The 24,511-nt window shown below is 42.0% G+C and overlaps 1 protein-coding gene across 2 annotated transcripts in view; it reads right to left on the bottom strand.

Moving 5' to 3' along the window:
* The window catches only part of WFS1 (wolframin ER transmembrane glycoprotein), a 60,630-nt gene extending 37,877 nt beyond the window's left edge, over positions 1-22,753 (bottom strand). Inside the window, exons 1-3 of one of the 2 annotated variants that reach the window (XM_030191170.1) lie at positions 22,594-22,753; positions 14,959-15,153; positions 1,319-1,401 (exon numbers count right to left, since the gene is read on the bottom strand). In XM_030191170.1, coding sequence (XP_030047030.1) covers positions 1,319-1,401; positions 14,959-15,153; positions 22,594-22,738 — 423 coding nt within the window. In that variant the 5' untranslated portion in view covers positions 22,739-22,753. Of the gene's footprint in view, positions 1-1,318; positions 1,402-14,958; positions 15,154-21,939; positions 22,375-22,593 lie in introns of those variants that run through there. The other variant, XM_030191172.1, reaches the window with a different exon arrangement.
* Positions 22,754-24,511: the final 1,758 nt, after the last annotated feature.

Below are 24,511 nucleotides of genomic sequence, written 5' to 3' on the forward strand. Positions count from 1 at the left end.
ACCGCACCAGATGCAGTGAGGGAGCTAAATAAACAGTGCGTATTCTCACGGCGGATGGATGAGAACTACAGGTCCCGCACATGAGGCGGATGGGAAGGAACTCGCACATGAGTGTGGGAAAATGATATTACAATGAAATTAAGTTTATGTATTAGAAAATAATTTAATACATTGCTCTTCATTGCAAATTTTCAGAGCATATAGTCCTTGCATTCAGTAAAATCAACATACTTTTTTATTCTGGATTGTGCATCAAGCTGATTTAATGTCGACAGTGTAGACCAGTGTCTGAATTCCATTATCCTGTTTTAATAAGATTCTATACCATGCTTGTCCTTAATCAGTTTTATAAACTAACTATAAAACAGGAAACATCCCAATGCTACTTTCTCTTATGCACAGTTTGGGTAAGCATAAAAAGACAGTAATCATGATTTTTTTTTTTTTTACATTTTCTCACAAAGTTCCTGTCTCGGAAAATATTTAACTACATCTGCATTGACTTGGGAACCTAAACGTGCCAGACAGACTTGTTGAGAAGTCTTTGTTAAAATGGCTCTCCCAGTTGTCAGGCTTTGCTTGCAGTTCACAAGACTGAAGAGTAATCTCCTATAGGTCTCAAAGGTTCGCCTTCACTCAACCAGTCTTTAGTTTTCAGTTTTGGCTGCCAAAAAGTGTTGAGACAGTTTTGGTAGCAGTCTTACCATCCCCCTGCCTTACTCCTTCAGGTGTGCATTTTTCCCCTCAATTAGCTTTATTTGCTAAGCAAGCAAATAATAAAGTTCAACAAAGACTGCAAGGGCAGGGGGAGGGCGAGGGATGGGGACCTGTACCAGGGCCCTGCTATGCTGAGCTATCTGCCTCACCAAATGATTGCCCGTGGCCAATGACTTGGAGCAGCGGATTGAGGCTCGACCAGGTCCAGTCCGTGGATCTGGGAAACTTGGAGATAGCCAATAGTGTCAACCAATCTGTGTGACACCGGTCTACACTGCTGGGAGCTAGGCCAGGGACCAGGAGCACCAGCCTGAACAGCCTATCATCTGCTGGAGGTACAGAAATGCTGAAGTCTTCAAATGAGCACTAGTCCCCTTATACCGAGGAGCTCAATTGAAAAGTTCAGTTTCTCTACCTCCATCTGCTGGTAGGAGGAGATAACAACCCACCCGTTAAGGATGATACAGCCCAGATGCTAAAGACAAAAAACAACCTCATAAGAGCACATGTTCAGTTCACTTATTAACAACTTGCTCCCTCTTATACCAATTCAGCACACTGATCCCTCTGGTCTCATGACTGAAGAAAAAAAAAAAAGTACCTCATTTTGTGCTTTTGGATCACCATCTTTGGCTCTCTCTAGCAGCTCCTCAAACATGGCTTCTTGTTCTCCCTTCATGGCTTCTGTAAAACAGAGAACTGCCACTTTAGAAATACTTGAGACACTTCATAAGTGCAAGATTCTAGCCACAGTACACATTTAGTACAAACATGCCTGTCATAAGACAACTTAAAAACAACTAAGATCTTGAAAAATAATATTGCCCTTACTCGGTAAACTCTTGACATCTCACCAAATGTAACACATGGCATAATGATAACAATCTGCAGCGAAGATAAAATGCAGTCTTTGGAACTCTGATGGGAATGAGTCCAAGCCCTGGAGATGCAGCCCACGGTATTATGAGCTGCAAAATACCCCTTGTAGCTAGATTTTAGTGCGCAAATATTTTAGATGTATTTGTAACATTGGTATGTCAGAAGAGTTGTGCCCTTTGCACACAGCTATTCTGTTCACTCATATGACAACAGAGATTTTTAAACCATTAGTCAGGCCTTCTGTTTACAGAACTATAACCTTTTAAAGAGATCTGAGTCATAATCTACTGTCAAAGCACATACAGCACTCTTTTAATATTCCACAAGTACAGTCATAACAAAAAAAACAAAACACTTTTGCAGCACAGATTTAAACTGGACACAACTGCCCCAAAAGTTACTACTTCAATATGCTTTTTTTTTTTCTTGCCTTTTTTTCTTCCTTCCTTCTTTCACTGTTTGGCCCTGCTCAGCAGATCTCAATTTCTGCTGTACACAGAAAATCTAATCTGCATTTTCAAGTAGCTCATCTCTGTATAGTTCACAACGAAATGAATAACTACAAATACCAACCAGCTCAACAGCCAGGACCTCTCACATATTCTCAACCATCTGTCAATAGTCTCTCCTCAACATGGGTACTGAGATGGGCTGCTGCGGAAGGCATCTTCTGAGCATTAGAATAAAGATAATTAAATCAAACCCACTCACCAGAAAATCTAGCAACTCAAAAGTACTTCCTGCCTTTCCACCTGCTTTAACTTTTTCCTTTTAATTCTGCTCTTAAGGAAGAAGGAACCAATTGGGGAAAGAGAAATTTAAAGTGTCACTCCACTGCTTGTCTATATGAACAGGCATCTTTAAACAGAAAACATTTAATACACAGAACATGCGCTATAAATGGGTTTTACTATAATTGTCTCCCCCTGGCAAATAGTATTACATCAAACGTCCATCAGGTAATACTATAGCAGACATCACATAAACCACAAATAGTGAAATTGTGTTCTGCTTGTTAGTCAAATCACAAAAAGGAACAAGAAAATAACAAAAAATAGAAATAATATTTGATCGAGACAATTAGGATTGAGTTTAGGAATGACATTAAGATGGAAGGTTTTTTTGGACGATGAAGAGAAGGTCGTTCAGATCTGTTTAGCTCTACTAAATCTCTATGAATAATGAGCTCTTTAAGGCCTTCTTTCCTTCCACTTACAAGATAATCTTTCAAAAAATTGTTTAGGACATTTTTTTTTTATTTTAAATCTTTTTTATTGAAGTGTATAAAGAATACAACAAAGAACCAATGACATTTGAAAACACAATATATGCTACAAATGTTGAATTCTCAATAAACATGTTATATACGATCACATATCTTGTCTCCTTTGAAAGTCATTAAGTTTCATCTATTCATTGTCTCATTGTATGAAACCTGTTACTTAATGTTCGACAGATGGCCTTTCTGATACCACGGACACTTGTGATCCTTCCGCATACTTCAACTCATTTTCTTCTTTTATCCCTAGACCCCCCCCTCCCCCCACCCTCCCGTCCTTATAATTATAAAGATCAACAGATTTTCTTGGTGATCCTGCGAAGCAAACAATGTTCCTCTAGTGCTTACAGCACTACAGCATATTAAAGAAAACTCTGTTACAACCTTATGATACGACTTGATGCCAAATAAAAAAAAAAAAAAAAAAAAAAAAAAAAAAAAAAAGAGGACATAGCCGCTTATAGTCGATTCAGAATATAACTCCTCGCCCTGGGTGCCAGGGACTGGATATAGGGTTCCCAGATCCTCAAGAATGCCTTCTTCCCCTTGGGGGAGGATCCCACCTCTCTTCTCTCCATCAACAGTAATTCATACAATCTATTTCTCCAATGCCAATACTCCGGCGGATCAGAGTGTACCCAGGCCTGCATGATCAGTTTCTTGCCTACCAGGCTGGCTTTCCTGATGAATTGCCGGGTTCCCCCCCTGTGCGAGACAAAGAGCTCATACTGATCCAAAAGGAGACCCTGCGGAGTAAGTGGAATCTTATTCTTTAATATCCGCTCTAAAAATCCCACAATTTGCCTCCAATAATTCTGGATCTTGTAACACTCCCAAAGGTAATGATATAATGTGCCTTCCCTCTGCCCACACTTAGTGCACAAAGGATCAGCTCCTCCTCCGAATTTGGATAGTTGCTGCTTGGACATGTAAGCCCTATGTAAGATCCTGTATTGACATTCCCTCATAGCCGCATTTCTCGATATGGTGGGAATCCTAGCAGATAGTTTCTGAAAGTCTAGTTTCAGGTTTGGACGCTTTAGATCTTGGGCCCATTTCCCTAGAATATAGCCTGTATCTTTACTCCTGTTCGTCTCTCCCAATGCTTTTTGTAAACCAGAGACCGATAAACGCTCCCCTCGTATAGAACTAAAGAATGCCCTTATCTGGCGCCCATGCCCACTACTCAATTTCCCTTGTTCTAGAGATCTGACATAATGTGCTATCTGGTAATACGCAAATTGATGGCTTTGAGTTATACCCACCCCCAAGGCTCCAAGCTCCAATAGTCGTCCCTTAGAATCCAGTACATGTTCTAATCTGGTGATCCCCATCATTGCCCACCTACATATTACTTTGTTCTCCGTACCTGGTAAAAACTGTGGGTTGCCCTGCAGCGGTAGAAGGTCTGTCCCATCCGCTGCTAGCCCCCAGATCTCATTTAACTCTCTCCACATTTGTCTCAGAGGTCTTACCAATATGCTATTGCTTGCCCATGGCGGGAGTTGTCGGCTTGGGCATTGTAACATGAAATATAAATGGTATGGTTTAAAACATTCCTGCTCCAAGTTACGGGGAGTGTAGTCTTGCCTGTCTAGTAACCAATCACCCAGGTGCCTTAGTAAACTTGCCTGATTGTAACGGCGGAGGTTTGGTAGCCCAATGCCTCCCTCTCTCCATGACCCCATCATTAACTTCAAGGGGAGTTTTGGCTTTGCTCCTCTCCAGATAAATTTCCTGACATATTTACCGATTTGATTTATGTCTTTAGCCCGTAATCGTATAGGGAGTACCTGAAATAGATATAACCATCGTGGAAATTCCACCATACGAAATAGATGCACTCTCCCATGCAGATTAAGTGGCAGGGCTCCCCATCCGTCTAATCGATCCTTCAAAGCTGCAATCCTATGACCAATATTCATCAGATGTATTTCCGATGTTTTTTTAGGAATCTGTACTCCCAAGTATTTAAGTGACTCTGATGCCCATCGCAGCGGGAACTCTGTTCCCCACAGCTGCCTTACCTTATTATCTGTGGCCAGTGCTAATGATTTTGAAAAATTTATTTTAAAGCCGGCGAAATCCCCATATTCCCTAAAGAGTTCTAATAGGGCCTCCAATGAGCTCTTTGGTTGCGTTAAATGAACCAACAGGTCGTCCGCAAATGCGGATATCTTAAACCCTTCAGGTCCCCATTTTACCCCCTCTATTTCTGGATGGTCCATAATTTCCCTAATCAGCGGGTCTAAGGCCAAGACAAATAGCAGGGGCGAGAGAGGACACCCCTGTCTCGTGCCCCTCTCTATCGGAAACAAGGGCGATTGTTCCCCATTGATCCATAAATATGCCTGAGGGTTTACATATAGTGCTCCTATCGCGTCCTGGAAAGCCCCTTCAATGCCCATCTTTGTCAGCACCGCAAACAGAAAGCCCCACACCACCTTATCAAAGGCCTTCTCTGCATCAAAACTGACCACCAGAGAAGGCCTTTTCTGTCTATCCACTGTCTCCAAGGATGCCAACAGGGCCCGCACATTTTTTGCCACTGTTCTCCCTCGCACAAACCCAGCTTGAGGGGATGCTATTAACCCAGGCAAAAGCTTTGCCAGTCGATTGGCTAGGATCTTTGCATATAGTTTTAGATCACTATTTAAAAGGGAGATTGGTCTATATGAACTTACGTCAGTATCATCCTTCCCTGGCTTTCGTAATAGTATGATTTTTGCTATGTTAATGGAGTCTGGCGTTGTCCCAGTTGTGATCATGTGATTATATAAATCTAGCAGAGGAGGTGTAACCTGTTCTTGTAGGATCTTGTAAAATGCTACACTAAACCCGTCTGGCCCTGGCGCTTTGTGCAAATCACTTTGTTGTAAGGCCAGCATCAATTCCCCTTCCTCAATAGGTTTGTTCAAAGTCTCCCTCTGCACCTCAGTAATCTTGGGCAAATTTTGGTTTATTAAATATAGGTTACTGTCTTCTATAATATCAGTAGGTTTTGCATATAGGGCCCTAAAATAGTCCCTAAACCTCCCTATAATACCTCCAGTTTCTTTTATAAGGTTCCCTCCTCCATCCTTCACTTGCAAGATCCTTGAGGGCCCTTTCTTCCCTTGCACTAACCTGCCTAAAAGTGTACCTGCTTTATTTCCGTATTGAAATAATTGATATTTATAGTACATTTGCGTTTTTTGTGCTCTTTGATGGAGGAGCTCGTTTAGGTTTTTCTGAGTTATGAGCAGTTCCTTCTTGTTCTCGTCCGTTACTTCCTCCCCTAGTCTCTTCCTTCTTGTCCGAACCTCCCTTTCCAAGCGGAGAATCTCTTTATCCCTCAGTCTCCTAGCTCTGGCTCTGTAGGCTATCACCTCCCCCCTCATTACAGCTTTGGCTGTTTCCCAGTATAGTGCCACCTCCTGCCTATGGCCCTCGTTAAATTGCTGGAAGTCCTGCCATTTTTCACTGATAAAGGGCTTGAAATTTGGGTCTCTATACAATTCAAACGGAAATCTCCATCCTCCCCTCCCATGCCCCCTTCCCGTAACTTGTAATTCAAACCATACCATCGCGTGATCCGATATCTCGCATGGGCCTATCTCTGCTTTTGGCACTTGGGAAAACAATGTTGGGGATATGAGAAAGTAGTCTATACGGGACTGGGTCAAGTGCGCCCTAGAGGTATGTGTATAGTCCCTCTGCAAAGGGTGTAATATCCTCCACACATCTATCAGGTTGAGGGCGGAGCAGAGGAAAGGCACACCCCTTGATTGAAATCTATGCAGTAGTCCCAGTGTACCACTTCTATCCATTTCAGGGTCCAACACCATATTAAAGTCCCCTCCGAGTATTACATTGCCCCCCTGATAGGGGCCCAGCAGTTCCAATAATTTGCTATAGAATTTCTTGTCATACACATTGGGTGCGTATATGTTACACAGAATATATGAAGTCGTGCCTATTTCTATTTCCATTATCACTATTCGGCCTTCCTCATCTCGTCTTATTCTTTTTGTTCGCATTTGCAGGCCCCTCCTTATTAGTATCAACACTCCTCCTTTTTTCCCTTGTGCTGGTGATCCTACTGCCTGTTCTACCCAGCCCTTCTGGAATTTTTTATGCTCTGTAGTTGAGAGATGGGTCTCCTGAAGGAATGCTATGTCAGCTCTGTGTCTCTGCAGCGCCTGCAGTACTTTAGAACGTTTCACCGGAGAGGAGATCCCCCCCACATTCCAGGATATTAACCTAATTGGGGTCATCTTCTTGTTTTACAATCATTACTATATCTGATAACTTTCGTATTCTGAAGAGCACCCCCCCAGCCCCAGGGCACCCTCCTTTCTTTGACCTGCAATTGTATCCATGTACGGCTGTCCAAACCAATAATAAAAAAAAAAAAAAAAAAAAAAAAAAAAACCCTTTACACTCATTGCTCCTTTCCGTAGTTCCCCTTTCCCCTTCCCCATCTGCCCCTTAACCCTCCCTCCCCCCTCCTCTGTCTTCCTTCTTTCCTGTCCTGTTGTTCTCGCTAGAGAACGAGTCACGCCCCCCCCCTTTTCCCCCCAGCGCTGACCCCCAAATGTTATATTTCACCCTTTGTTAATTATAAACTTCTAACTTTTATGCAGACCTGCATTTTCTTATACATAGTATTAGCCTTAGATTTACATCCTTTCTATGTGAACTTAGACACAGCCTTTAATACAAAAATCTACGGTGTATGTCCCTGCTAAGGCCTAGATAATACCTGCAGTTATTCAAGCATTCTACCTTTCTGCACAGACCTTACAGTCCTGTCAGCTTAGCAGAGATTTAGTGTCCGGGCTTACTCCAATCAAGCCTTTATCACCGCCTTATCCCTAATCTCCTGGGCTGTTGTTCCTTGCGGCCTCATTCCCTTCCTCCGGTCTCTGCTCCATTTTGTTGGCAAAATGCAGGGCTTCCACATGTGAACTGAAAAGGTGTTGTTTGCCCTTATACTGAACTCTTAGTTTGGCAGGGTACATTAGAGCGAAATTCGCTCTCTTTTCATGCAGGCTCTTGCACACTTCTACAAATTGCCTGCGCTGGGCTGCTACTGCTGTTGAGAAGTCTTGAAAACATAGGACATTGCGGGCCTCGTACTGCACCTTGCCTCTCCCTCTCCATGCCCGCAATATTTCTTGCTTGTGAGTGTAGTTGAGGATTTTACATATTATCACACGAGGTCTTTCCAAGTTCTGTCCCGCACGGCCCAACCGGTGCGCTCGCTCAATTTTGAACTCCTTCTCCAATTCTGGTAGGTTCAGGACCTTAGGCAGCCATGTTTCGAGAAAGTCCCTCAACTCTACCTCGCGTATTGACTCCGGGAGCCCCACCAGTCTGAGGTTGTTCCGGCGCAATCTGTTTTCGAGATCTTCTATTTTGGCTTCCAGTTTATTCAATTGCTCCCTCATTTGTTCTTGTTTCTTATCTCTCTGCTGGCACTGATCTTCCACGTCCGACAGTCTCTGCTGAAACCCAGTCAAATCTGTGCGTAAGCTTTCTAATTTGCCGTCCATTTGCACTATTTGATCTGAGATTTTCTGTAGTTTTTTGTCGACAGATGCCTCCAGCAAAGCGGAAACCTCCGCGGCTATCTCTGCCGCCCAGGCGGAACTCACCGCCTCGCTCGACGCGCCGACCTCCGCCATTTTGTTTTCACCCGTGCGGCTCCTTGTGCTGTCTTTCCGGCTGATTTTTGTGGCCATTCCGACCCGAATCGCTGTTTACTCGCCGTCGTTTGCACCAAGGGAGTTTCCCACGCTTTTCCAGCTCGATTTTGTGGGCTCTCTGCCGCTGTGGTCAGCGCTAGGGGAAGTTGTTTTACGAGGGGTCTTGGAGCTCTCTCAAGCGGCGACCTTCCCCTCGCCTAGCATCACGTGACCTCTTTGTTTAGGACATTTTTGTATGGTGGATTTTTGTTTTCTGTTTAGTTTAGCAATTTCATATCTCCACATCCAAACTCTGTTTTGATTTAATTGACTTTTACCCATGTGGTGTGGCTTTCTTTTCTTTCTAGCAATCTGGCAAGTGTGAATATTATGTGCCTTAAAAGTTGTGTAGATTAAAAGAAACATAACTGCACACAAATACTGCTATATATAAGAAGTACGGGTCATTCTTTTAACTGGCCCCCGAGTGCCCAAGGTAACTCAGCCACTGCCCTTCAGTTTAAATTCAGTCATAACCTATCTGGTTAAATTGTATCAGATAAATATTTAAAAAATAAAAAAAATAAGAGAGAGAGGAAATCCTGAACACTTTTGAATGAAGGTTCATGGCACTACAGCCCTAGCAGAGGCCAATTCTGATTGACCTTGAATGTTCTGCCAGCAATAGTGATGCATACAGCAGAAACAGCCCTCCAAAGCACTACAGGGATGTGTTTTTTGGAAGCCGAGAGAATGCAAATGGAATTCCTGCCAAGCAGCAGTCTTTCAGATGGGCTTTTCAGATTTTGAGGGGGACTGGCCTTCTAACCAGACAAACAAATTCCATAAATAGGGTGGATTAACAGAAAAGGATTTTTGGCATGAGTAGGAGGGGGAAGAAACAAGAAAGACAAATGGTGTGAGATGGAAGAAGAGAGCTCAGCTATGTAAATTCGGTGCAGTAAGGATAAACAGATAATATATGGAAATACTGTGCTGGTTTGTGGTTGCTATGCCAACTTTGCTTCCATGGTGGGTAGATAGCTGGCACAACTTCAGCAAGAGCTTTTGTTGTGAAAGGCAATCTCAGAAGCCTACTGCAAAAGGTTTGCATATAGAAAAATCAAAAGAAAAGGTAGCAAGTTTTTAATTCATCTTACCATACCAATACATTTGTACATAAATGTAAGAGTAGCCATACTGGGTCAGACCAATGGTCCACCTACTTCCAACAGTGGCCAATCCAGGACACAAAAAACATGGAAAATAGAAGTGCTCCATAGGAAGTAATCAATGCAAAATAAAGGAGTACTTTACAAAGCAAAAATGGCCAAATGTCTCATACAACTAGTAGAATTGTATATCCTTCCAACTGTATTAATATTTGCATTAATTATTTTCAACTTTATTTATTTTTTTAAATCTTTAATCTTTTAATTTTTAATTATTAAAATCAAAGTTACGGTCAGAGGCATCATAGAACCATTGTATAGGCTATGAGATCTCTTATAGCCCACAGCTATTTCAGATCTGCAGCACTTTTAAATATCATAATCATCTGCCTCTGATACTAATACAATTGTATACAAAAGAAATCTTTTATTATGCTTTAAAAATCAAAAGCAACAGTCAGCGACCCCAATACTTAACTGGCACAGAAGAAAAACAGCGCTGAGAACACTTGATGCTCCCAAAGCCCACCACTAGAACATCATGGCATTTCGGTTCCACAAAACCTGCTTCTGAGGTACTTGAAAACCAGATTGCTGTACACTTTAAAAAGATGAAAGTTCCTATAATAACATGGTAATGCCAAGATTGCTCAAATGAACAAAACTAAATCTCTTCTAAACCAGTCCGCCGTGACATCTGCCGACCAGACTTGAAGCCAAAGAGATCGGCAGGCAGTCACTCCCAAAGCCACTGATTTTGCAGAAGAACAAAACAAAATCTATCTTGGTGACCTCTCTCTCCACCAGGGCCAAGTCATCAGAGGACCTATCCAAGACCCTTTCTGACCACCTAAAACAGGCCACCAAACTACTGCAAATAACCACCTGAACTGCTATCTACCGGCACAGTATTCCCACCGAAACCACTGGTCTTGAGGAAGAAGAATCTGTCAAGGAGACCACTGGCACTGAAACCACCGCCGAACACAACATAGACTCCTAGTTGGTACAAATCCTGCACACTCCTGCCGGAGTCAGTCCTCAGGACTGACAGACTGAACAACGTCGCAGCTTTTCATCTGACTGATATAAGAAACGCTTGCAAAATACCACCATTTTATAAGTAATTTCCCACTTTCTAAACTGAATGACAGCGGGTTGGGCAATTCACATCAAAACAGAACAGCATTTCTCATTAGTGCTTCTTATATTACCAATGATTATTTTTCAATTTTTAAATTTCTTTTTAGGAATCTCATATACTTATTGATTTGTAATATTTCATAATTATGTATATATTAACCATACTCTGCATATTAAGTAATTTTTACATGTTGTTGTGACAGGGTCTATGTCCCATCACCTAGGAAGACCCAGAGGCTGGGAAAAGGGTGAAAGTGGGGACTAAAAAGCAAAATTTAGCTTCAGCCTCCATAATGAGTTGCATAACAGAACTCCCTGGTGAACCTCTGAATCAATCCCTCGGAATAACTGCAGAGAAGAGAAACCACTTGAACTTAAGAGACAGATCCCTCAGAACCTTGCATCATGTAGCTGTAGTTTGGGTTCCTCTTTCTTACTTGTATCACATTGCATTTGCTCACATTAAATGTCATCTGTTATTTGGATGCCCAGTTTCCAAGTCTCATAAGGACCTCTTCCAACTTTTCACAATCCTCTTGTGATTGAACAACTTTGAATAATTTTGTGTCATCAACAAATTCTGATTACCTCCCGGTGGAGGTTGTGGAGTCAAGGACTGTTTCAGAAATTAAAAAGGCATGGGATAAGCATGTGGGATCGCTTAGGAAAAGGAAGAGTTAGGGGTTACAGAGGATGGGCAGACTGGACGGGTCATATGGCCTTTATCTGCCATCATGTTTCTATGTTAAAAAGCAGAGGTCCCAACACAGACCCCTGAGGAACCCACCTACCCCTCTCCATTGTGAACACTGACCATTTAACCCTACTCTCTGTTTTTTCTCTTTTATGTTTCAACAATTTTTACTGATGACACAACGTACAAAACAACCAATCCGATCAGTATACAACAGCTTTAAACCCCCATAGTGCATATCAGACAAATTACTGCATTAGTCATCAAACACATTGACAGGAATTTCCCCCCATCCCCTCCCCCACCAACCTCCCACCCCTCCCCTCCCTCAACCACAAAACAAGAGCACATATATTGTGTTTTAGAGGGAAAAGAAAAAGGAGGGGGAAGAAGTGTGCACTACTCACCATATTCAACACCTACAACCAGAGTCCTCGAAATCAACCCACCTTTACTGAGTCTCCTCACACCACCACCACCAAGGCCCAGAAAATCAATTTGGATTAATAATCAATCAAACTCCTAGCTCTATGTGGCAAGGACCAAATGTACACATCCCACACTTCACGAAACACCTTCATGCATTTGGGAGAACACCTGGCATATTGACATTCCAAAAGCATCAATGCATGCATATGGTTTCTCCAAGCCCAGAAGGAAGGAACCTCCTCCCCCGCCCATACCCCCAATATGATTCTCTTACCTATAGCTCCTGCTTTACGGACAAACAGGACCTGCGAGCGATTTGGAATATGAAAGATTTCATATTTGTCCAACAAGAATCCAGCCGGAGAACATGGTGCTACTCGACTTAGTAACTTTGTCAAATAACTAGCGACATCAAGCCAGAACTTCTTTATCTTCGGGCAACTCCAAAAAGCATGATAAAATGTGTTCTGGCCTTGTTTACACTTCTGACAGGCTGGGGAATCTATTGCACCCATCTTAAAGAGTTGTTCCTGCGTTATATACGCCCTTTGTAAAGTACGATATTGACATTCCCTCAGTTCCGCACTTACTGAAATCTCTGAGATACATTTAACAAGAATACATGGGAAGGCAGTAGAACTAGAGGACATGAATTGAGGTTGAAAGAGGGAAGACTCAGGAGTGATGTTAGGAAGTATCCACCACAGAGGCTGGTGGATACATGGAATGCCCTCCAGCAGGAGGTGGTGGAGATGAAAACAGTAATGGAATTCAAACATGCGTGGGATAAACACGAAGGAATGGATCCATGGAATCTTAACGAAGATTGGGTAGCAATGCTGGTAATTGGGAAGCAAAACCAGTGGTTGGCAGACTTATACGGTCTATGACCTGATCGTGACTGAATAGATATGGATGAGCTGGAGTATATATTTTAAGGGGCTTCGACATTAGCTTCAGAACGTTTAGTACAAGAAGAGTGCTGGGCAGACTTCTACGGTCTGTGCCCTGAGAATGGAAAGGATAAATCAAACGCGGGTATACATATAAAGAATCACATACCATGTAAAATGAGTTTATCTTGTTGGGCAGACTGGATGAACCGTACAGGTCTGCCATCATTTACTATGTTATGTTACTATGTAATGTATGCCCTGACAGTGTTCTTGCTTACAAAGCTTCAAATTCATGAAAATTCAGCAGCGCTGTTCCCTCATTGGCCTATATATGCCATGGGTTTTGCTGTCATTCCCTATGGCAATGTGCTCCTAACCACAAATGTCCGTTCTCTTTGCTCCTAGAACTCACTCTCCGGGCATACTCAATTTCCACTAAGTGTCTACTGCTCTCTTCTTGGCAGCAGGAACAAATGAAGAACAGATGTATGAGGCCTCAAAAGGTAATGTACAATTGGGAAATAAACATTTGAGGTCAACAAAGGATTTCACAACATTCAAAAATATCCAGTTCACCTTGGAGCCAACTGTCTGGATCCCTTAACCTTAAAAGGGTGAATTCTGCGCCCAACAAGCAAGTCTTACGACATGAACCTTGAAATACCACAGCTATTAAACTCTGCAGACTTGAAAATCAAATTTATTCAGCTCTCCTGACCAGTGTAAAAGAAAAGACCTTGGTCTAGCTGTTGACATATACAGTGAAGGCTACCAAACAGCTACAGGGAATCTTGCCGCACACGGTAGTGGTATTTCCTGCAGACACCTGCAGTTTTCTTAAGGATGAGAGGAGTAGCCTAATGGTTACAGCAATTAGTTGATCCAGAGACACCTTGTTCTAATCCCATGGTGGCTCCTTATCATCTTGGGCAAGTCACTCTTACTAAGCTGCGGGGAAAAAGGGCCCTGTGGTAGCAGCAGGGGCCATTTTTCCCACATGCCAGGACCCTTTTTACTGCAACGGGTAAAAAGCCCCTAACAAAATGGCCATGTGGTAAAATTATTCTTACCGTGTAGCGGGAACACTTACCACCACCCACTGAGGTGGCGGTAAGGTCTCCCACAGTAACCCTGGTGGTAAATAGGAAGCGCATGGTGATGCTCTGGATTAGCACCACGCTACCAATTTCTGGGTGTTTGTTTTTTGGGTTTTTTTCCCCCAGAAATGGTGCATGTTTGAGGCGGAACTACTGACAGAAGCCCACTTTGGGCCGGCGGTAGTTCCGGTTTAGAGTGTGGTAAGACTGTGTTGGGCTTACCAACGCTTTGTAAAAGGGTCCCTTAACCCTCTCCACCGCCTCAGGTACAAAAACTAGGAAATAAATATACCTACTGCACCTGAATGTAACCAGCCTTGATTGACATCTGAAAAAAGGCATCAGCTAAATTCAAAATCCCTTCCCTGAACTATCTGCCTTTATGCTTTACCCACATGAATCTCTCTCCATCTTAACAGATAAATCAAGATGTTAAAACAGCAAAGAACTCTCTGTTCCTTTACACCTCCCAACACCAGGATTTTGATGGCACCATTAAGCTTGAAAATTAAAGTACCATTTTATTACTTTATTTAGAGGGAAATAAGCCTAAAATACCTTCAATAAACAATAATGATCGCCAACTCTTAAGACACAAAACTCCACATCCCTGGGCTTAGTTTACTAAGGGCCCTGCTTACTAAGCCAGGCGTGCTAACATTTTTAGTGCGCGCTAAAAATTAGCGAGTGCTAACATTAGAGACATCCATAGGAATATATGGGTGTCTAGCATTAGCGCGTGCTAAAAACACTAGTGCACCTTAGTAAACAGGGCCCAAATTGTAATACTATCTAAACAAGGGCATTTAGCAAATGTAGAATGGCCAAGTTAGCATACTATAGAATTTCCTCAGTTAATCTGGATATTTATAAAATAATTCAACAACTATCTGACCTTGGTAAAGCCTCAACAAATTTTCACATAAACAAGGGTTGTGGTTCACATTATTAGTTGGTGGGGGAGAGTATTTACGTACACTTACCATTTCCTCTTTCAACGCTATCTCTGCTGTCTGTCAGAGCGGAAAATGCTGAAGGCAATTCTGAGACTGCTGAGAAAGGTCCAGGTGTCTGATTACCCTCCATAGGGTCCACCACAAAAGCTGCATTTAATTGGGACCTACCCTGCTGAGACAGCAAGGGGGGTGGCGGAGAATCAGCATTGAAATCCATTTCAACTAAAGAGAAACATGATAAAAATAAAACAAAAATCAAGACCTGATAATCTAATTTTTGCTTTGAACATTGTTCTTAAGAAGATAGAACACAGAGCACTTCTAGATTGTACACTTGTCTTTAGATTGTTCTCTTGTCTTTTAGATTGTAAGCTCTTTGAGCAGGGACTGTCCTTCTATGTTTAAATTGTACAGCGCTGCGTAACCCTAGTAGCGCTTTAGAAATGTTAGTTAGTAGTAGTTAGTTAGTACTCTATTATGGAGTAAATGACCACAGGTTCTTCCAGGAAAATGCTATTTGAAATCACTAGTACACTGAGACAGAAGTCCAGTTCTGTATGTCATTAAAACTCTGTTGACCGCCTCCATCTCCTCAAACCACACAGTAAAAGTACACAGCATATGATACTGGTCTTGGAACTCTTTCCAGCTTATTTTCGAAAGAGAAAAAAACCCAAATTCCGACCTAAATCGGGAGATGGACGTCTTTCTCTTGTGGGTGCCCAAATCGGTATAATCGAAAGCCGATTTTGGGCGTTTCCAACTGCACTCCATCGCAGGAACGCATAAAGTTGATGGGGGCGTGTTGGAGGCATGGTGAAGGCAGGACTGGGGCGTGGTTATCGACTGAGGAGAGATGGACGCGCTCGGCTGAATCGAAAAAATAAAGGCGTTTTTAGCCAGAATTTAGGACACTTTTTCTGGACCCTGTTTTTTCCACGAATAGGTCCCAAAAAAGTGCCCTAAATGACCAGATGACCAACGGAGGGAATCGGGGATGACCTCCCCTGACTCCCCCAGTGGTCACTAACCCCTCCCACCAAAAAAACCCCGAACTTTAAACACTTTTTTTTTCCAGCCTCTATGCCAGCCTCAAATATCATCCCTAGCTCCATGACAGCAGTATGCAGGTCCCCCCGAGCAAATTTAGTTTAGTTGGTGCTGCCCGGACCCATGCAGAGAGCAAAAATCGGAAGAAAAAAAAAACATGCAAGTGCAGTTGGGGACGTCCAAATTAAAAAATAGTAAAAGGGAGATTTGAACCAGCCACCTTCTGATTCCCAGGCCAGTGCTCTAAGCACTGCACCACATGAATCAGTTGTTTAGATGTCCTTCCCTTTCCATTAAGTCCCTCCAAGTTTCTGTCAGCCAATCACAGCTCCTTTAGCTGACATCATGTCCGGGCAGCACCAACTAAACTAAATTTGCTCGGGGGACCTGCATACTGCTGTCATGGAGCTTGGGATGATATTTGAGGCTGGCATAGAGGCATCTCAGGGGGACCAGTACTGCATGGTTACTGTATATTCTGATTCAGGGTTGTAAATTCTATTAGATTAACCCAAATTTGACGAAGAAACAAATATTTTTCTGAAATTTGTTCCCCAGTATTATCAGTCCTAGGTAAATGCAGCCAGCTCCCCCCTCATATTGATAAACAATTTTAAAAATGTACTTTATTCCTATGATGTACCTGAAAAAACTTAATAGATTATTTTAATTTTATGTTTTTTTTTATTGTTTATTTTATGGAGTGGAGTAGTGGCCTAATGGTTAGAACTATGGGCTGAGAACCAGCAGAATACAATTCAAAATCCACTGTGGCTCCTTGTGAGCTTTGGCAAGTCACCTAAACTCCTTTTTGATTAAAAACAAAAAAAAAATCCCTCTACACATTGATCCAAGCACTTTTTGTTTCAAACTTAGATTACTGCAATATAGGTTATGCAGGAATACCTAACACTAATATTAGGTGCTTTCAAACACTACAAAATACTGCACTCAAGAGTACTGGGTAATTGCAGAAAATATGTATTACACCCTTTTTCCTGAAATATCATTGGTTACCAATGTCTTTTAGAGTGTGCTTTAAAGTGCTGTCCCTAACTCATAATGCGTTATTACTCTTTACAACCAGGCTACTTACATTCATGGACTGTTCCTTATACCCCAACTAGGGACTAGGGTAGGTCCCTTTTATAGAGGGCTAGGTCAGATTTAACCAGAACAGCAGCATTTTTTTAAAGTCTTGCTCCATTTCTGTGAAATCATCTTACTAACTATATTTGTTTGGAAGAAAAATTTAAGAAATTTACCCCCCTGTTTACTAAAGCTAGCTAGAGTTATCTGCAGTAGGGCCAATTTTATTCCTATGGGCCTTGCCTGCAGATAACTCAAGCTAAGCTTTATTAAACAATCCAATTAAAGTTTTATTGAACACTTTTTTTTTTACTTGAATAAGCTTTTAATTTATTTATTTATTTATTGCATTTGTATCCCACATTTTCCCACCTATTTGCAGGCTCAATGTGTCTTACAGAGTTTTGTTATGACATTGTCATTCCAGGATATCAGATACAATTAGTAGTGTACAAAGATTAAGTAAGGGAAGAAAGAAGGAAACTGTTAGGCGGGTAAGTGTAGAAGGTGGACTTTCATAACTGGGGTGGGTTGGTGAGGTAGTTTAGTAAGGCTATGGGTTTTCTTTGTAGGCCTTGTTGAAGAGATTTAGATTTGTGTGTTGATGATTTGGTGCATTAGGGTCTCTGAGAAGGGTTATTTCTTGCAATAAGAAACATGTTTTTGTAGGTCTTTCCAATCAATACTACGGAGTTCCTTATTTCTTTTTACAATTTTAAATAATTTTATGTACTTTAAGTTAAGCGGTATATTAATGTTTGTCCACTAAAAACTTATCATATAGAAGCATTAATGTTGTTAGAAATGAATTGGAAATGAATTGGTTTTCAATGGCATGCTAACAAGGACACCAACTTTTATTATAAAAACAAACTTAGTAATCATAAAAAGTATTTTTATTGTAAATTACTTATACACCACCTGAAAGCCATCAAAGCAAGGTAAGTCAGGTACAGTAAGGTGTTTTTATGTCCCTGGAGGGCTGAAAAACTAAGGGCTCTGTTTACTAAGCCTCGCTATCATATTTACCATGCACAAATGCTAGAGACACCCAAAGGAATATATAGGTGTCTCTGGCATTAGTGTGCACTAAATTTTAGAGTGTGCTAAAAATGTTAGCACGTCTTAGTAAATGGGGCTCTAAGTTTGTACATGAAGTAATGGAGGGTTTTATGTTGTTGTTACCAGTTTAGGACAACTCTTTCCAGAAAAGTGAAACAAATTATTAAAATCAAAGTGATACTACATTCATCCTAATGTAACCCGGGTCTCCACAAACTCCACCGCCAGCTCATTCCATACTGACCCAGGTCACAGGGATACTGTGGGATACTTCCACTATACCACACTCTCGCTCACCCCACGCTCTCCATTCAACACAGTCCTTCCAGTTTGAGCTTGTGAGTGGGTAAACAGTCCAGAATAGACATCAGGGGATTGGGAAATTAAGTGGGGCTGCTACACAGTGTCTCACCAGTCCAGGGAGCAAGCATCCTCACTCCCACTTCAAATAAATCACATGACACTCCAAAGATGTTGATTTAATGCAAACTCAACTTTACTGAGCTTTCTGCAACAGTAATTAAATCAATATCTTTATAACTTCATATGTACAATGGAACTCCTCTTGTCCATGCAAGACTGTACGTTACGATCTCCAACCATGCATTTACCAAACTTGATCTTCTTAGTGATTCCACTATTTACACATTTACAGATACTCCTGTCCTTTACCCATCTCAGAGGCTAGTAATAATCCAAGGTTGTTGTCAACTCCTCCGATTTCAATCTGCTGCCCTCAGGCCCGTAGGCTGTCCTCCTTCCAGCGATGCACTCTTCTGTAGTCACATCCTGGCCTTGAACAAGCTTCCCCTGGCCAGGTTCCTGCTTCGGGCTGGGTTCCCCCAGCTTTTACACCTTCACAGTTGCCACTTAATGGGGCAGCAACTACACCTTAATCAGACTGCGTTTATATAGCCACTTTGGGATCCCCCTCTCCTGCAAGGGTCCTGGCGGGGGTACAGGCAACTAAAGACCACTTCTCCTCCCCCAAACAGGAGCCTTTATCACCTTCAGCTCCACCTCCCATATCAATCAACTCCTAGACCCATTTTCTTTCTGCAATTTATTTCAACACCACTCCCCTATGGGCTGGGCCTTTGTCCCACCCAGGGACAGTCTACCCCCAGTGACTCTAGGGAAAAGCTGTCACCACTATGTAATCCCCATATACAGTACAACACTAATTATCCAAATATCCAATTATCTGGACCAGTTCGGCCAGAGCGGGAACACGTCTACCCACTTCACCCTGTCTGTGACCCATTATCCACTCCCCTAGTACTACCATGTAGAAAAAGTATAGTACCTTTCCAGCTAATCATCCCCACTGTCCTGGCAATCTGCTGCAGGAAATAATGTAAACAGGGACACAGCAGAGAAAAGCCCTTTTCTTTTCCTCCTAAATCACCCACAACAGAGAAAAACCTTGCCCTTTCAGACTCGCACAACGAGAGCCGGGATGTAGCAGTGTTAAAAATGGTGTCAAAGTGAAAAAGGCATGTTTTGTCATTAAATGACAAAACTGATATCATGGAGAAATTAATGAAGGGAGTGTCTGGGAACAAATCTGGCACAAGAACATAAGAGTAGCCATACTGGGTTAGACCAATGGTCCATCTAGCCCAGTATCCTGTTTTCCAAACAGTGGACAAGCCAGGTCACAAGTACCTGGCAGAAACCTAGTTAGCAGCAACATTCCATGAAGAAGAATATAGTGTAGGAACATCAATATCTGACATAAAAAGACAAAGCGGTGTTATTGTAAACTACATTTCAGTTCTTGAAAAAAAGGAAGGGAGTTGTTCCATAAAAACTATGAAAAGAACACCTATCGAACAGGTAGATAAAGCTCTATAATCTTTGGTTCCTGCAAAAAAAATCATTGACAGTTGACGTGGGAGGGGCACTAGATGTGGTGTAATTTTAGCAAAGCCTTTGACACAGCCTCACACAGGCGACTGATAAATAAACTGAGTGCCCTTGGTATGGGACCTAAAATGGCTGACTGGGTTAAAAACTGGTTAAGTGAAAGAAGACAGAGGGTAGTGGTAAATGGAGCTTGCTCTGAGGAAAGGGCTGTTATCAGTGGCGTACCAAATGGTTCGGTCCTCGGGCCAGCTCTTTTTAACATCTTTGCGATATTGCGGAAGGACTGTCTGGTAAGGGTTCTCTCTTAGCAGATGATACCAAACTCTATAATAGGGTGTACACCCTGGATTGTGGAGATGGGACAAAGAAGGATCAAGTGAAGCTTGACGAATGTTCTGAAAATTAGCAACTACAATTTAATGCTAAGAAATGCAGGGTCATGCACTTCGGTACAAGAATCCAAGGGAACTGTACATTATAGGGGTGAAGTGCTTCTGTGTACAAAAGAAGAGCAGGACTTGGGGGTGACTGTGAGGCATATTTTCAAAGCACTTTGGGAGGCTAAGTTCCATAGGTTTCTATGGAACTTTGGGAGGCTAAGTGCTTTGAAAATAAGCCTCTGTGTCTGATGACCTTAAGGTGGCCAAACAGGTAGAAAAGGCAACGACCAAAGCCAGAAAGATGCTTAGGTGCTTAAGGAGAGGGATGACCAGCAGGGAAAAAAAAAAAAGAGGTGATAGTGCCCTTGTATAAGTCTCTGGTGAGGCCCCATTTAGAGTACTGCATGCAAGTCTGGAGACCACACCTATGGAAAGATATAAACTGGATGGAGTCGGTTTAGAGGACAGCTACAAAATTTGTAAGTGGTCTCCATCATAAAACATACAGGGACAGGCTTAGGAACCTCAACATATATATGCTGGAAGAGAGGTGAGAGAGAGGGGATATGATAGAGACATTTTAATAACTCAGTGGCGTCAATATACAGGAAGCGAGCCTTTTTCAAATGAAGGAAAACTCTGGAATGAGGAGACATATGATGACGTTAAGAGGAAACAGACTTAGGAAGACCAGAAAGAAAGGTGGATGCATGGAATGGCCTCCCATTGGAGGTTGTGGAGAGGAGGACTGTGTCAGAATTTAAGAAAGCATTTGACAGGCACATGGGATCACTTAGGTTACTGAGTATGGGCAGACTGGGTGGGCCATTTGGCCCTTATCTACCACCACATTTCTATGTTTTTTTTTAATGTTTAAATACAGCAATGGCTTGGCTGGAAAAGCAGGAACAAAGTAGTGCAGTGCAATCCAGCTCCTTTTTCTGAAAAGATTACATGATCTTGCAGCAGAGAAACGAAAATTGGCCATGAAGAACTTAAGAATTACTTCCTTTTTTAAAACAGAAATACAGTAATGTAGAACTGTACTTTTAAATACTGTATTACATTGTACATCCTTGTTTACACAGAAATACAGTAGTGTATACATAAGAAATACTGCACTGTACTTTACTTTTAAAATACTTTATTACAATGTATTTCACTTTTTAAATAGAAATACAGTACTGTACACTGTAATTTTTTTAACACTTGTATGCTGAACATTTGTTTTACTTTCAACAACAACACTCCGCTTGTGTCCTCTTTTTTAAAAGTAGGTATAGTCCTCTGCAGAGTCTAGTCCGGTTAACTGGAATCGTACTATAAAGGGGGATATATTCAAAAATATCGACACAACATAACAGAAGCAATTATACAGAGTTACACGCATTCAGCTGTACTCAGACGCCTAGCACCCCTCCTCCTCACACGCATTCGGGGGGTCGGGGGACAGGTCTTTCCCTACACCCATTCGGGAATCGGCCTCCCCTCCACAAGATCTGTCATCTCTCCCTCTATCTTCCACTCTCAGCCGTGATACGACCGCCCCCCCCCATACCTGTGGTCGTCTTTTAACAATCTCACAGCTTTCCTTCTCCGGTGCGCTGTCCCCTATGATACAACACACATAAGTTCTTCTGTCCCTTCCTCTACATCCCGCCTTGCTAAAAAATCAGGAAGTTGCGTCAGAGCAGAGCGCAGCAGCCTGTCCGACCGAAACAAACTGGAGTCTGTTAACGAAGCAGCATCGATGCAGTTAGCGCTCCGTAAATGTGGCTACGTTACAAAATCTCTACCGGGGAACCTCGGTGAAGATGCACTTTTGTACTAGCCCTAGCCAGAAGGCGATGAGGAATCTGCATTTTCATAGCAGTAAAACATATAAGCCGCTATCCATTGCGACAAAGTACGTTTTGTGGCTGCTTGAGGCAGATGCCGCTCCCGTAGAAATAACTGAGATGGGCGGCCGCCTGGGCAGTGCGAGTTAGAAAAAAAAAAATGTAAGTGCTGGCGCACAATCTAAAGTATGCAACCGACGTAGGTTTGCGTCAGTACGAGCAGGTGGACAGAATAGTAGAAGTATTGTGGATTGATTTAAAGAAAATGGAGACACCACCTTAAGAAAAAAAAAATTGTGGGTGTGGTCGGATTTTTTTTTAATGCAATATTTGAGTATATGGCTCATAGTGTACCAGAGATTGTTGAAACTCACCAATACGGCGTGCTGATGTGTTACATTCAGTGCAGCTGCACTTGCTTTCTGCCGGAGCTGATTCAGCGAGGCTTATGCCAAGGAGATTTATGCTGACCCAAGGGCCACACCACACTGACACATCCGAACCACGTGCCAGAAGCATCAGAGGTCAGCTGATCTACTGGCGCAAGCGTGTGGCGATCTCCACGTGCGCCAGACGAGGTCAGCTACGCTCCAGGAAGTTAGAGTGATTGACGTGGTTTGATTTTTTTTTTCTGTATAACTTTGTTCTTTTTGTTTTTATTTTTTAACATCTGTTTCCAAGCCTTAAAATAGACTAGCAGGCAATCCCTCCACTTTTTCTATGTATAATGAGTGTAGCAATTTAATTGAATGGAACCACTGAATATTGAGCATAAAGTGGTGCAGAAAGAAATAACTGATAAAAAAGCAATAGTAATACGAATTTATAAAAGCAAAGACAGTGTCAGCTCTGTTGGCAGTAGTTATTGTTCTTGCTCAGATTATAGTTCTATCCTGGTAACAGGAGGTGTGCTAACTGCAGTGTTTTGGCCTTAAGGTGCATTAAGGGAATTAGCACATTTAAAAGCCCATAAGTGCCGCGCTAATTCCCTTAAGTGAGGTAATTAAATTTGCTGATGACACAAAGTTATTCAAAGTCATTAATTCGCAGGAGGATAGTGAAAAATTACAAGAGGACCTTACGAGACTGGGAGACTGGGCGTCTAAATGGCAGATGACGTTTAATGTGAGCAAGTGCAAAGTGATGCGTGTGGGAAAGAGGAATCCAAATTATAGCTACATCATGCAAGGTTCCACGTTAGGAGTCATGGACCAAGAAAGGGATCTAGGTGTCGTCGTTGATATGTTGAAACCTTCTGCTCAGTGTGCTGCTGCGGCTAAGAAAGCAAATAGAATATTAGGTATTATTAGGAAAAGAATGGAAAACAAAAATGAGGATGTTATAATGCCTTTGTATCTCTTCATGGTGCAACCGCACCTCAAATACTGCGTGCAATTCTGGTCACTGCATCTCAAAAAAGATATAGTGGAATTAGAAAAGGTACAGAGAAAGATGACGAAAATGATAAAAGGAATGGGAAAACTTCCCTATGAGAAAAAGCTAAAATGGCTAGGGCTGTTCAGCTTGGAGAAAAGACGGCTGAGGGGAGATACTATAGAGGTCTATAAAATAATGAGTGGAGTGGAACGGGTAGACGTGGATTACTTGTTTACTCTTTCCAAAACTACTAGGACTAGGGGGCACAGAATGAAGCTCAATTCCCACTTCAGGCACAGACAGCTCCTTGTGACTCTGGGCAAGTCACTTAACCCTCCATTGCCCCATGTAAGCCACATTGAGCCTGCCATGAGTTGGGAAGTGCGGGGTACAAATGTAACAAAAAAAAAAGCTACAAAAGTAATTTTAAAACAAATCGGAGACAACATTTCTTCACTCAACATGTAATTAAACTCTGGAATTCGTTGCCAGAGAATGTTATAAATGAAACAATCTGGAGTCAAGCTGTTATATTCAATCATTAATTACTCTTATTTGGATTTTTTATTCTTGTTTTTAGTAGGGGAAGTCTCATATGTAGTCACAGGGTAATCTTTTACTAACTCACTGGTGTGACCCTTTATGTGACAATTTGTAATCATTGACGTAACCCCCTACCTCCATACGTCTGCACACAATCCATTTACTTATTGTATCTAAATTATTTTTTCTTTTTTAGTAGTACAGATCTATCTGTTACTGTGTTTGGCAATTTTTGCCAATATCCTTGCAGATATATCTCAAAGTGTAATAGTACTAAGTGATGGCAGGCTTATGGTAGTCACTTATCTGTAATCATCGTTGTGGAGTCTTAACACCCCGAATCTTGACACCCCAACAGGTGCCTGTTTTGCT

Source organism: Microcaecilia unicolor, chromosome 2 (genome assembly GCF_901765095.1).
Source record: "Microcaecilia unicolor chromosome 2, aMicUni1.1, whole genome shotgun sequence".
Classification (NCBI taxonomy): Eukaryota; Metazoa; Chordata; class Amphibia; order Gymnophiona; family Siphonopidae; genus Microcaecilia; species Microcaecilia unicolor.